Source organism: Capsicum annuum, chromosome 3 (genome assembly GCF_002878395.1).
Source record: "Capsicum annuum cultivar UCD-10X-F1 chromosome 3, UCD10Xv1.1, whole genome shotgun sequence".
Lineage (NCBI taxonomy): Eukaryota > Viridiplantae > Streptophyta > Magnoliopsida > Solanales > Solanaceae > Capsicum > Capsicum annuum.
The window spans coordinates 213,527,031-213,542,424 of NC_061113.1; the positions used below are offsets into that span (position 1 = coordinate 213,527,031).

General features: G+C 35.4%; 1 protein-coding gene across 2 annotated transcripts; it reads left to right on the forward strand.

The window, feature by feature from the left end:
* Positions 1-8,469: 8,469 nt before the first annotated feature.
* Positions 8,470-12,436, forward strand: LOC107866176 (O-glucosyltransferase rumi homolog). Of its 2 annotated transcripts, none has more exons than XM_016712342.2 (7): positions 8,470-8,792; positions 9,437-9,615; positions 9,802-10,319; positions 10,512-10,704; positions 11,274-11,338; positions 11,488-11,698; positions 11,889-12,436. In XM_016712342.2, exons 2-7 carry the CDS (start codon positions 9,451-9,453, stop codon positions 12,249-12,251), a joined length of 1,515 nt encoding a protein of 504 aa, XP_016567828.1. In that variant the 5' UTR covers positions 8,470-8,792; positions 9,437-9,450; the 3' UTR covers positions 12,252-12,436. The 2 variants fall into 2 exon arrangements, with proteins under 2 accessions (XP_016567828.1, XP_016567829.1); XM_016712343.2 differs by having other exon boundaries at positions 8,655-8,792; positions 9,424-9,615.
* Positions 12,437-15,394: the final 2,958 nt, after the last annotated feature.

Consider the following 15,394-nt stretch of genomic DNA (forward strand, 5'->3'; position numbering starts at 1 on the left):
AATTGGGTATTTCAACCATATCTTGACTCCTTTGTTATGGTATTTAAAGATGATATCTTGGTTTATTCCAAGAGTAAGGTTGAGCATGAAGAGCATTTGTGAATTGTGCTTCAGAGATTGAGAGATGAGAAGTTGTATGCTAAGTTCTCTAAGTGCGAGTTTTAGTTGGAGTCAGTTTCTTTCTTGGATCATGTGATGACTAAGGAAGGTATTATAGTTAATCCAGCTAAGGTTGCAGCAGTTTGTGATTGGACTAGACCTACTTCGCCCATCGAGATTCGGAGTTTTATTGGCTTGGACAGGTATTATTAGTGTTTTGTTAAGGGTTTCTCTTCCATTGCAGCTCCGTCGACCAAGTTGACTCAGAAGAAGAATTTTTTTCAGTTGTATGATGTTGTGAGGCGAGCTTTCAAAAACTCAAGGATTTGTTGACTTCAGCTCCTATTTCGCTTTGCCTAAGGAGGGCGTAAGCTTTATTGTCTTTTGTGATGTTTCAGGTGTTGGGTTAGGTATTGTGTTGATGCAGAAGGGCAAGGTAATTGTGTATGCGTCTTGCTAAGATTAGAGCCTCATGAGAGGATTTATCCTACCCATGATTTGGAGCTATTTGTAGTTGTGTTTGCCTTGATGTTGTGAAGGCACTACTTGTATGGAGTCTATTGTGATATCTTCTCAGATCATCGTAGCCTTCAGTACTTCTTTACTCAGCGAGATCTTAATATGAGGCAGCGTCATTGGCTTGAGTTGCTTAAGGATTATGACTTGACTATTCTCTACCATCCGGGCAAGGCTAATGTTGTTGCGGATGCCTTGAACCGAAAGTTGACTAGCATAGGTAGCTTGGCACATTTTTTGACCCAGGAGAGGCCTTTGGACTTAGAGGTTCAATCTTTAGCTAACCAGATGGTTAGACTTGATATTTCAACATTTGGGCGTGTTTTGGCATTTGTGGATGCTAGTTCTTCTTTGATAGAGCAGATCCGAGCTCATTAGTTTCATGATGTTGGATTGAGGTCGATTCGAGACAAGGTATTGGGTGGAGAGGCTAAGGAAGCCTCACTTGATTCAGATGGAGTTTTACAAATTAGAGGCAGAGTTTGTGTGCTGAAAGCAGGTGACTGGATTAGGTTGATCTTAGGAGGCCCATGATTCCAGATATTCCATCCATCCAGGTATGACTAAGATATATCGTGATTCGAGACAGCACTATTGGTGGGGTGGTATGAGGTGAGATATAGTAGATTTTATGGCTCGTTGTCTATGTTGTCAGCGGGTAAAGGCCAAGCATATAAGACCTGGTGGTTTGCTTCAGAGATTATCCATTCCTGAGTGGAAGTGGAAACGCATCACTATGGACTTTGCGACTGGTTTGCCTCGTACATCTTATGGTTCTGACAGTGTTTGGGTCATCGTGGATCGATTGACCAAGTCAACTCATTTTATTTCAGTTCAAGTCTCATTCAGTACCGAGAGGTTGGCCTGTATCTACATTCATGAGATTGTGCATCGTCATGGTATGTCGGTGTTCATTATTTCAGATCGAGGTCCTGTGTTCATATCTCACTTTTGGAAGACTTTTCAGGATGAGTTGGGTACTTAGGTTGATCTTAGCACAACGTTTCACGCCCAGATTGATACCAGTCAAAGTGGACTATCCAGGTTTTGGAGGATATGCTTCATGCGTGCGCGATGGATTTTGGTGGCCAGTGGGAGCAACATTTGGCTTTAGCAAGTTTGCATATAGTAATAGCTACCATTCCAGTATTGATATGACTCCTTTTGAGGTGTTGTCGTTCCCCAGTAGGTTGGTTTGATGTTTTCGAGGTGAGACCTCGAGGTACGAACTTGCTTCATGAATCTTTGGATAGGGTCCGAGTCATTCAGGATAGACTTAGAGCAGCTCAAAGTAGGAAGAAGTGTTATACTGATCGTAGACTTTATGCCTTGAGATTTGGTGTTGGTGATCGTGTTTTCCTTTGAGTTTCACCCATAAAGGGTGTGGTGAGGTTTGGAAAGAGGGGCAAGCTTAGCCCCAGGTATATTGGTCCATTTGAGATTCTTCGGATTATTGGTGATGTGGATTATGAGTTGGCTTTGCCCCTTGATCTATCAGTTGTTCTCCAATTTTTCATGTTTCTATGCTTCGTCGTTATATTCCAGAAGAGTCCCATGTCATTCATTGGGAGTCGGTTCAGTTAGATAAGCGGTTGCCCTTTGTTGAGGAGCCAATTTTTATTTTGGCTAGGGATGTTAGGCAGTTGTGCTCTAGAGTAATCCTTGTGGTTCAGGTCCAGTGGCAACATCTACCTTTAGATGAGGCTACTTGGGAGGTTAAGTCTAATATGCGTAGTTCCAATCCCCATCTTTTCACTGATTTAGGTATTTCCTTGCCTTAGTTCGAGGACGAACTGGATTTTTAGTGGTGGATGATATAACGACCTAAAAATTTGATGAAATATGTGAAATTTGTGATTTTGTGTGATTTGACTATTTTATCTCTCCCCGTAGTTGTATTATGATATTTCTGGAGTGTGGGAGTGATTGGCATAATTTTCGATGAATTTTGGTATCATTTATGCAATATTGTGGTTTTTTATGGCTTCGAGAGCCTTATTTTAGACTTATGCGGATATATTTTGATCCGTACGACGGATGACCGAACGGACTATGCTAGAAGCTCTGGAATATCGATTTTAGGCTAGGTAGACCTTTGGTTCGGGTCCCAGTGCACCCGAGCTCATTTCGACCTATTGATCGAAAAGTTGGAAAATTGGAAATATGGGTGTGGGATCCACATTTGATCGAAATAACCTCGGATGGAAAATTTGACTTTGCCGGTAGATCCGGAATGTTGATTTTAGGGTGTTAGCATGTTTGGTATGATTTTACGACTTTTAAAATCTCATTTCGACCCTCGATTTAGAAAATTATAATTTCGAATTTCGGGGGTCAACTTTGTGAAAACGACTTTTTCTTGAAAATATGATATCGCCATCGCGTTCAAAACGTTGAATTTAGTGTGGTTGCATAGGTCATTTGCATAAATCAGACTCCGAACGAATCTTGGGCACCCCGTCGAAGTCCATTTTGACTTAAAGGAAAAAATCTGCACAGCTATTGCAGAAAATCTGCAATAAATAGCAGATTTTTCACGTTTTTTGGTCCATTTTGCTCATTTTCATCTTGGCTCTTGGGAGTTAAACCCTAAAATAGTTTGAGAGTTTAAAAGTGAAGTTTGTGGGAGCTTGGGAACATAGATTAACATCTATTTCTTGGTTTTATTACGGATTTAAGGTAAGAATTCACCCCTTTTCTTAATAATTTCTTGATAAATTTCTCAAAACTCCAAAAATTTTAAGGCATGATTTTAAACCAAAATTTCACTCTTTTCACTTGAATAATACTTTTATCTCATAATTACTAGTTTTTTTTTTTTTTATCAATTTAACCTTCAAAACAACTCCGATTCTTGATTTTAACTCGGATTTCAAAGATTTTATCCGGTAAAGCTCAAAAATGGTTTTTCTTTGATTTGAACCCCATTTTTTTACTCGATTTAACTTAGGTTTTCAGCCGTAGGTTTCTAAAAATATGGGGAACATGTTTTTGATGTAAAGTTTCGATTTTGCCCTTCTTTTTTGAAAATCCATTTTGGGGGTCCATTTTGACCCCGAATCAAAAGTAGTCAATATGGGTGTTGTTGGTTTTGTTTTGATGCATTGATTTTATATTTGATATTTTAAGTAGAGTTCGGGATTGTTTGTAAAAAGTAAGGTCGCGGGTTCAAGTGTAACAGATCGATTTCAACTTTCGAGGTAGGTTATGGCTTAACTCTTTCAGACTGGCTTGGGTAGTAAATGATGATACAAAATGCATGTTAAGGGTGTGAACTGATCATGAAAATGACAATTTATGTGTTGTGCCCGTGTGGGGGCTTATATGTGATGTAATTGTCGAAATTGAGTTATTATGTGATATGTGTGACCATGTGAGGTCCTATGTGATATTGATAGCCTTGAATACATGTGAATAATTGTATTGTGTTGTTAAAATTCTTAATGTTGTACCATTGATGTATTGTAATTATATTATTGTAATTATATTCATACTTTATTGGCATATGGGACGTGGAAATTCATGGATGAAACGAAAATAATGAGTGAATATTGACTCATGTGGTTGTGGAAATGTATCATTGTGGTTGGTTATGGAAATATATCATGTGGTTGGTTGTGGAAATAGTCATTGTGATTGGTTGTGGGCATTACATCTTCATATCATACTCATTCATGAAACATTGGTACCACCGTGGCAACATCTGAGAAACACTGACAACACCTTTTTAAAAGATATGGTAACACCTTATAAAATCCTTTCCAAGGGATTTGCAGGAAAGGAGATATGAGATATGTGGATTGTATATGGGTTGACGAACCGCCCATGGGTCCTACGTCGGGAAGATTTAGCTCCGTAGGTGTATATGGGGATTGTGCGATGATCTCAAAGGTTGTGTGACGATCTCGTGCATCATCATCATATATATTGCACTTACTTTATTGTGTTTATGTTGTGTTGTATTGCCTTACTGACTTGTCATCTATGTATTTATCTTATCTTCCTTTAATTGTATTTGATGATCTTTTATCTACATGTTCTCTATTATTCTATTTATATGTGACATAATGTATACTTGTGTTCTATATCTTTGTGTGTCGTTGTAATATATGTGATATATATTAGAACTGTTAGTGCAAGCGGTGTGGGCTACCATTGTGGAACATTTTTTGATTGCAGGTGACGTGCCCTTAGTGTATATTTGTATGCTTTATTTACTACTTTGCTTGGTCGGCCTATGATACCTACTGAGTACAAGTGGACCGTACTCATGCCTACTGCGCCTTTTCAGTGCAGGTCCTAGCGCGAGTGTGCCTCATATTTCTTGACTCGAGCGATTGTTGGAGCTTCCAAGGTAGCGGTTGGATATTCATGCGTCCGAAGTTCACCTCTATCTTTCTAAAGTAGTTATGTCTTTATTAGTATTCAGAGACAGATACTATTCCTTTTGTGGTTATTTTTCTGATGTATTTGACTCTTGGATTGTATTAGTAGTTCTTACACTATTGACATCTGGTTTTGGGCATGATTGGTATTTTGGATAAGTTTTTTCCGCATTGTTATGATTACTTATATGGTTCGACTTCGTTCTAGAAGCCTTACCTTGGGATATTTTTTGTCTTTTTCTCTTTTTCTCTTTTCTTATCAGTTTGGGTGATAGACTTACTTGTCAAGATATGCCACGACAAGTGTTATCATGACCCTCGTTTTTAGATCGTGACACTTTGTAGGTGTAATTCTTTCCTGTGATTACTGTGTTGAATGATGAATTATGGTGAGGTAAGAATTTTCGTATTTTCAACCTTTTGAAGGCCACGATTTACGAACAGATAATCAAATAATGTGATAATGAAATTAATCCTAGGATTTAATTCATATGCTGACAGTATAATAATCTATGCCTTTTAATTTGTTGTACTTTTACCACATAACTTTCATCACTTTTTGGGGTCGTTTGGTACGGATGATATGATAAAGTTATCTCATGGATTGAGATGTGTTATAAATAATCTCATCATTTCAATACGAATGATGAGATAAATAATTTTTGAAATTAATTAATACATCTAAACAATCGAAGTATAAACTAATCCTACATTTTAATTAGAGATTATTATCTGCTATCACTCATATCAATTACTCGTCAAGCTATAACAGTAGTGAATATACGATTAAAATTATGTGCTGAGCCGAGCACTCTATATAGCTTCAACTCAAACTCTACATAACCAGTTAAGAAATCTATCAAATACATGAATATTAAATTTTCAAACCAAGTAACTTAAACGATCAATGAATTCAATGATATTTCAAATCTATAACGTTTAAGTTATCAATCCGCTTCACTAAGAGTTAAATTCTTGGTAGTAAAATATATGCACTATATGTGTTAGAGAATATTCTTATAAAAGGCTACAAAAATTAGGAAAATGACGTAAAAGAAAACAGATTTTCCCATTCTCTGTATCATTTACTATTCTAGTGAACAATTTTCATCTTGACAGAGGTGCATAATGCTCATGGTGCAAAAGCTCTATTTGGTAACATGATTAGTACCAACATGATGATTGATGATGATGGAGTTCAGTAAATAATGATTGTGGCTGCCAAGAGCCTATCAAGCACAATTAATACGTGGCACATGTTGTCATTACCATTTCAAAATTTCAAACCTCTCTGTTACCACAATGTCCAATTAATTATTAGTGAACATTTGGTCATGATCAAATATTACTCATTTTATTTTTATTTTTTGAAAGTTGGAGTAATGTTTGATCACATTTTTCGTAAAAAATATTTAGAATTTGAATGTAATTTTTTTAACTATAATTTATAGCTCAAATTTCTAAAAACTAAAAAAATCACTCAACTAATTTGTTTGAAACATAGAACAAATTTGTTCTAAAAGAGAAATTTCTTAAAATATATAGGCACATAAGATTAAATCTCATATATGAATCACGTATTACATAAAATTGTAAAAGAGAAAAAGATTCACTTTATTTAAAAAATTTTGAATTTGAAGTTGAAGTTGAGGAGTGTTTAGTTATCTAGCAAATGATATTTGATTGTTTGAATGTACTTTTCGTAAAAGAAAAAAATATGAAATACAATTTAAATAGAGTTAATATATTAAAAACAAAAGATAAAATTTGAAGAAAAATATATGTATAGTAAAAGTGAAAAAAAAAATGAAACTAAAAAAGAAAAGCAAAGCTTTAGGAATTTGTATTTGAAAACTTTATGATCAAATTACACTAATTATCTAATAAATTTAAAAAAAAATCAAAAAACAAATAAAACTATTTCATCGCCAAATGGATCACTAGTATTCCGTCCATAACAGATGATTGTATATGACAAATGCTAACGTCATTGAGCGAAAGAATCCTATACTAGGCGGTGATACTGTTTAATCTACCTATATTGTTACTTCATTATTTCAATTTATTTGTTTTAGTAATGTTAGTCAAACAACATTTACTGCGAGGCACAAAGTTGGCATATAAATGTTTTTCTACATATACATTTTATCATTGCAATTAAAAACACTAAGAGATCATTTAATTTGATTAGGTGTATAAGAATAATAGTTTCTTTTCGAGCATTTAATTTGATTAGCTGTATAAGAATAACAGTTTTTTCGTCTTAAAATAATTGACTATTTTCTAAAAATATTTATTTCAGTTTACTTGTCCTTTTTTTAAATTAAGTAAATCTTATTATGTTCTTCCTATATTTTCCTTATAATTAAATGACTAAATAAAATTTATATATTCAAATTTATATTTTCACAGCATAATTAATAAGATTAATTTGATAAAATAAATATGTAATAAATATTTTTGTAAGGAAAATAAGTGCCAAGTCAACACGATCAATTATTTTGAAATGAAGGGAGTATTGAATAGAATTTAAGTCTAGTGCACTCTTAATTTTTTTTTACACCATCAGGAAATTTTTACCTGCTGTAATAAGTGTAAAAATGGATGACCTGCTATAACAGATAAAAGGTACATGATGATGTAAAAATAAAATACACCGACAATGCATCAAACTTAAATTCTATTGAATAAAGTACCTCAATAATGTTAATATGAGTTATGCTTGTTGTAATCAGTTCTACTGAGATAATTTCTTATACACTGCCTAATTTAATGCATTAAAAATAATATGTGTTATTTGTTTACAAAGATGTGAAACTTTTTTAAGGTAAATTATGTCTTTAATCATGCTTTGACCGGTACTAATTATACACAACATAATACCAAATAGGAGTTGCTTGGTAGGATATATTGGGAATCTAATACTATATGTATTAGTTATGATATTATTTAATTCTTTGTTTATTGAATTTTGAATCTATCTATAACTAATTCATATACTAGTTAAATATCCCAGTCAGCAATTAGTACATAGCAAATTATGATACTAGCAATATATAAGTTATTAATACTCTCTTCGTCTCAAATTGAGATGTCATATTGATTAAGAAAAATAATTAATAACATGACTAATTTACCATAGTACCCCTATTAAATGATATTTACATTTTAATTTGAAGATAAAGTAATTCATGCAAAAGGTAAAACATAAAAAAAAAAATTGTCTCTTCTTAATTAATGAAAAAAATAAATAAATGGAAAATCAAATTAAGAAATTTGAAATGAAAGAAGTATATGAATAAATATTGATAAATACATAAATCTTAATAAATTAAACAAAAATAATAATAAAAACTAATCTTAGCATAATAATTTCTAATGTTACTAATTTTAACATTACTAACGCATTCCATTCAATATTATTCCTACATACAACACTTTTATATTGATTATTTTTTCTAATACACCTACTGAGAGAAAGAAAAAAAACTGTGAGAGAATAACATTTGGCTGCTGAAGTCACTGGAAAGATGGGGTGCCACATACATGAAGGTAAAAAGTTGGTTTTGGTGCCCATTGAAATCTCTGGTAGCCCAGTCAATTGACTCGGTCAGTCAAGAGTTATAATCAACTCACTATTTTAGAAAACAAAATTAATTTAACAAAATACTGCTTTTCTTTCTCCACTTTCAATTGCATGGCTCCAACTATTCAACCTCTCTTTTATACAACAATAATAAAGAAAGAAAAACCAGGAGAACCAGCAATAAATTATTGTACTGGAAAAAGCAGGTGCAAAAACACTTCTTTTCTGTTTCTCCTTTTCGATCAAACTCATTTTCATACAGAGTTTAAGTTATTTGCACCATTATTAAATCTTCTAAATGATATTTATATACATTAAGATATGTTACATGCTGCACAATACTATGAATTGTCTAAATTCTTATCTAGAAATCCCAAAGACAAAAATTAATAGATAAGGAAAATAGAGCAACTAATATATGGGTGATTTGATTTCTCAAATGATCACTCAACTAATAGTATTATGTCAAAAAATTCTTTTCTTTGTTGAAGAAAATTGGAATCCTGAGAAAGGTTTTTATCATTTAGGAAATCAACTCCAAATGTTCAAAATGCACTACAGATAGTATATAAGTTGGTGATCAATATCTAATCTGTATCTTTAATGTGACTTATAAAGAAAAAAAAAAGGTGACAAGCTCCAATATTAATTTTTTTATTGCATTACGCAAGTTCAGGAGGAAAAACTTTTCTCAACGTGGAATAGCATGTTATCTGACTAATTTAGTATTGACATGTATTTCGCTTTTTCCGTTTGAACAGAAAATATGCTGACCCCAACTTGTATGGTATTTGTTGTTGTTGTCGTTGCAATATTTATCTGAAATTTTGATTCAAGGGAATTTGAGCAGGCAGAAGAAAACTCATGGAAATTGGATATCAAAGGATTGGAAATCACAGAAGATCTACAGAGTCGTTTTGGCTTCCATTTAACCTTAACAAACCCTTTGCTAAATACTCTCTTCTTTTCTTCATCTTCCTCCTCGTACTTGTTTCATGCTTGTGGACAACCGTCCTCGACTCAACCTACGTAAGTTCCTTTATTTTACATTAATAATAATTGTTCACGTGTTAGCTGAGAGTTTTTCGAGAACCTCTCTACATCCACGAGGTGTGATGCACATTGTTGTTGTAGTAATTGTCATGTGAAATTTTAGCTTTTTTCTTTTTCTAAATTAATTTTGAATTTTTGTTGTGGTGTTTCGATATGTTCTAGGTAAGTAAGGCATTGCAAAGCAGGGGAGAATTTCCACTCAACTGCTCATCTGGTAACAATACAAGAACATGTCCTGTAAATTACTACCCATCAGACTACAAAATCATTAATGGCAAGCCTTCATCGTCTTCTCCAAAATGTCCACATTATTTCCATTGGATACACGAAGATTTAAAACCATGGAGGACAACAGGAATAACTGAAGAAATGGTGGAGAGGGCTAAGAGGACAGCCAATTTCAGGCTAGTAATTTTGAATGGAAGGGCTTATGTAGAAACATATGAAAAGGGGTTTCAAACTAGAGATGTTTTTACATTATGGGGAATTCTTCAGTTGTTAAGAAGGTACCCTGGAAAAATTCCTGATCTTGATATGATGTTCGATTGTGTCGATTGGCCTGTCGTAAGATCAAGTGATTTTGCTGGAGAAAATGCAATTGCTCCACCGCCTTTGTTTCGATATTGTGGAGATAGTCAAACGTTGGATATTGTTTTTCCTGATTGGTCTTTTTGGGGATGGTGAGGGTTCAAGTGTCATTGTAACTTTCGTGCATTCAGAACTATGTCGTTCGAACCCTCTCAAAATGTTGTCGCAATGGTGTTCACAAGACGGTATTTTTGAAGAGTTCGAGCAACGTAGGTTCAGAATGTTGATTTCTGAGACATTTTCATAATGCATGCATAAGTTTGCTAGTTTGATTAATTTTGTAGGGCTGAAATCAATATAAAGCCATGGCAAGACTTGCTGAAGAATCTTGACAAAGGGAATAGGATGCAGAGATGGGAAGACAGGGAGCCATATGCTTACTGGAAAGGCAATCCAGAAGTTGCTGAGAAGAGAATGGAGCTCATTAAGTGCAATGTCAGTGAGAATCAGGAATGGAATGCTCGCATCTATGAGCAGGTGAACTTACACACTCCACCCCCACCGCCCCCCTCCTATATATCTCGATATAGTCATTTAACTGAAAACTCTATAAGGTGTCATCAAGTTAGGTTAAGCTAGCTTTGAAACTAGATGTAGGCATCACAGGCAACCGAAGGACCATCTTTTCAATAGAAAAAAAAAAAAGAAATCTTCCTACAATGAATCTTAGATGGCTTCTGGGTGCATCCTTTACTTTGATGTTTGTAGTAGTCGCTTGCCAAGTGGGAGAGTGAGGACCGTCAAATCGAGGATGTTTGGTTGCTAGGATACATTTTCCATGGAATGACTTCTTTTGGCATTATAATCCCTATGTAACTAGCTTGTGAATGAAGAAGGATCTGGGCTAGTGAAAGATTGTTTTATATGGGAAGAAAAAGAGCCAAGTCTCACTTAATTCTGTTGAAGAAAATTTTGTTGGTGTAAAATGGCATTAGTAGTTAAAATCCAGTGCCAGACTCATTACCAGTGTCTGTTCAAGAACTAAGGACGAACTCTGGTCTCGCGAAGGTCACAAAATTAACGGACTCATTTGTTGCTGTTTACAGGATTGGAAAAAGGAGATAAAGCAAGGATTCAAGCATTCTGATTTAGGAAATCAATGTCACCATAGGTAAACCCAACACAACTTCACTAATTGTTAGTGCATATAAGTTAAAACTCTATTATTGAAGGTTTCTCTCATGTTTTTCTTTTATGATGATTGATTACTTCAAATTTTTACTTGTCTGACCCAAGCTAGACATTTACAAATGCATGCAGATACAAAATATACATTGAAGGATCTGCATGGTCTGTTAGTGAGAAGTATATTCTTGCCTGTGACTCAGTTTCTTTGCTAGTAACACCTCACTACTACGATTTCTTCTCAAGAAGTTTGATGCCACTAGTCCACTACTGGCCCATAAATGAAAATGACAAGTGCGCATCCATTAAGTTTGCAGTCGACTGGGGCAATAAAAACATGAAGAAGGTAACAAACTATTCTCTTATGACAACTAAGTGGTGTCAATAATAGAGTCAAACTTGTTTATAACATCGCTTGCTGCTATAGCAAAATGTTATAGAGAACATATAATATAGCACAACATGAAAAATATTGTTATAGAGGATGACTGTTAGTTTGATTGTACACTCGATTTTGTTCTGCTGAGTTTTCTCAGGCACAAAAAATGGGTAAAACTGCAAGCAGTTTCATTCAAGAAGACATGAGGATGGAGTATGTGTATGATTACATGTTTCATCTGTTAAATGAATATGCCAAGCTGCTTAAATACAAGCCTGGTGTGCCCCAAAATGCAAATGAACTCTGCTCAGAGATAATGGCATGCCCAGCAGAAGGTATTGAGAAGAAGCTAATGATGGAATCCATGGTGAATGGACCAATTGATGAAACTCAATGCAAAATGCCTTTACCCTTTGATCAATTGTCTCTTGACTCATTGCTTAAAAGAAAAGAAAGTTCCATAGAAGAGGTCCTTTCATTGGAGAAACAATATTGGCAGGAGCAAAAAGAGAAAACGTAGAAATTAGGTTAATGCTAAAATTATTTTGTACCAATTTTTTGGTGATTATAAAGTCACGAAAGGAATTTTCCATACCACGAGCCTGAATGGAGATACAATGTTTGGGTATGAGTTCGGACTAACTTGATAACTTTTGTTCGGACTATTGAATACGTATAAATATTTAATTGCAAACTCATGAATAACTACAAATAGCAAGCCAACTCTATATATTGCGATGAGAATTGAGCATATACTATTTGGTAGAGTAATTGGTGATCACAAGTTTTAGTCGGTTAAACTTCTTTATTGATGGTTGGTGTTAATTTCTCATCCGATTTTCGCCTTTTTGAGAAAACTATGTTGTAATCGCTTTCATTCATATTTTATGGTGTTTTTAGCTTCGACACACAATGTAAAGAAACACATTCATCCCTAAAATATAAGAGGTATTTTAACTAAATTATCTTTAATTTAATAATATGTAACTTAATTGATTTATTGGTTATATAAAATTGCTTATCTAAAGTATCGGGTAAATTTGTTAACTAATTCATATCTTCTTGATTACCTAAAATATCATTAATCTTGGACTAAATGTAAAAGGTTAAAGGAGCAGAAAATTTCTCCTTTTCTATAATTTTGTAGGATTTATAGTGTTCCTGAAGAATTTATAACTCCGCAGTCTCGTCGCAAAATCTATAAAATTTAATTGGGGTAGGTTCACTCGATGTAAGGTTTCCAACCAACTGGTGTAACATGAAATGAATTTCAATGAGATTCTTCGACCATGAATCCTTCACGACCTTAATGGAATCTTCTATTATTCAAGATGTTTGGTCCTCCATTGAAGACCTCTGGATGATAGCACCAATGTAATAACTTCAAAATACAAATTACATTGATACTTGATAGTAATAGCGAATGATTACAACTCAAATAAATAATATTCGATTTAAACTCGACCACATCCTTGGATGCCATCAACAGTAGTGGTAGCATATTATACTTCAGTAATCAAAAAATAGGATAGGCAATTTACTATAACTTTAGTTTTCTCTCTCAATAGCCTGCCTTCCTCATGGAAGTTGATACTGCATCCCTCCATTCCCACGAGACTCCACCTAAACCACCTGACATCACCACTAATTCCAGCTTCAAGGAACGCCTACTTGCTTCCGAAAATGTTATTCAGATGGAACTGGGCGTGTGCAGCAAATCAAAGGACATAGCTACTCCTCCTACCCCATCTCCTACCTCTCCGACTAATAGTATCAAAGCAATTGCTCTTTCCTATGAAGAAACCCAAAGGTTGTATACACCGTGGCGTTTTTCCCTCATCATCAAACTGGTAGGGAAACGCATTGCTCATCAATATCTCAAAAGCAAACTGGAACAAAGGACAAAATCCCCCTCATTGATCTGGGTTCCGACTTCTACATACTCAAATTTGACAATGCAGAACATATGAATGTTGTGCTCTGTAAAGGCCCCTGGTTCCTATACGGTTACTATTTATCCATTCAAAAATGGATTCCGAACTTTATCCCCACCAAAGCTATCTTATTGGAATCTGTTGTTTGGGTACGCCTACCACATCTCCCAACAGAATACTATGATGGGGCTCTTGTGCACCGGATTGGAAACTCCATCGGCACTCTGCTTAAAATTGATGCTTGCACCAGTTCAACCTTACGGGGACGCTATGCTCGTCTATGTGTACAGGTCTTCTTTGATACCCCTCTGCAGAATTGGAATCAAATTGGCAACCATCTCCAACAGATCATTTACGAGGCGGATGGATTTTTATGCACAAATTATGGTTGACTAGGCCATACTATTCGCGATTGCTCTCAACTGATACCACCTGTGCAGCTGGCTCCAAATTCTATCCAACCACTGAATGCAGCCAACGGAACTACATCAACAGCCACAACCCACGGTGCATGTACATAGACAAACGCCAACATCAATTCATGGTGCATGGTTCAGTTTCCTAAAAAAAAGAAGGTATCTTTTAATAAAAAACAAGAACCACAGGTCTCTTCTCCTTCCATCTCTCCACAGGTATCTCCTACTCCCCACTCTACTACTGTGCAAAACGAAAAAAATGTGAAACATTCTTCACAAGCATCTAAGCACTTTTCTACTGATACATTAATGACAAAGCAAGCTTCCTTTAGTACCAAATCTATTTCTGGCCAAGCCAGTAATAATATTCCTAAAGTGTCAGCCACCAATCCTGCTATTCTTAGTACCAATAAATATAATTCCTTAGTTAATGCTCCAGATATTTTTTTCACACAATACCACTTCTCAGTCATCCTCATCCCAACCTCCGAGCACTCCCTTACTCCCTAATACTAGAATGGACAATACTTAAATCTTGCCACCCCTCCTGGCAAATTTCTCCAACCCCCCTGTAATCTCAAAATTACACACTAATCCTCCTAACACTGTTCATAATGACACTTCTCTCACTCCCTCATGCATGGAAACACACTTGGCACACTCTTCTTGCCAAGTGGCGGACATTACTTGCAAACAAATTAACTCCCTTCACCTTACTCCTTATATCTCCATATCAAACACAACCAATAACCAACAAAGATTATTATCTTTACAAAATCTTCAATCATTAACATCCCTTCAAACCCCAACTCACACTTCCATTGTCTTATCTGAAAATGGCAAACCCTCAGTTCCCTGCCCAACAAGACATACTTCTGTCCCCATTAGCACCACTCCCGACCATGATCAATCACAACCCCTACCACTCTACTCCGATCTTTGCTACTCCTCCGGTCCCCACTCCCCATCAACCCCTCTCTTGGATAGAGATGGGTCTAAGGGGCCATGCAGCGACATTTACATTGGACACCAACGGAAAGAAATCAGTTCTCATCCTTCAGAACGAGAAACAGCTTGCCCAGCTAATAACCGGAGGGATGAAAATTGCTCTAGAGAACTTTGTCAACTGCCTCTGGATGGAGAACAACCTCCATCCACTAGTTCCATCTACCATGCTCCGGTTTCTACACACAATGCAGGCATTATGCAACCAACCCCATTACCTCAGTCCCTTCCCGAACCTCAACAACATCTCTCAAACCTCTTCTTCACCCCATCGGAGGAGATCCAGAACAACCCAGTCTTCTTTCCCT

Bases quoted from the DNA above. Each gene is read 5' to 3' on its own strand.
- LOC107866176 (XM_016712342.2), top strand. From the start codon at position 9,451: ATGGAAATTGGATATCAAAGGATTGGAAATCACAGAAGATCTACAGAG. The intron at 10,705-11,273 runs GTGAACTTACAC...TGCTGTTTACAG, and splicing joins ATGCTCGCATCTATGAGCAG to GATTGGAAAAAGGAGATAAA. The intron at 11,699-11,888 runs GTAACAAACTAT...GAGTTTTCTCAG, and splicing joins GCAATAAAAACATGAAGAAG to GCACAAAAAATGGGTAAAAC.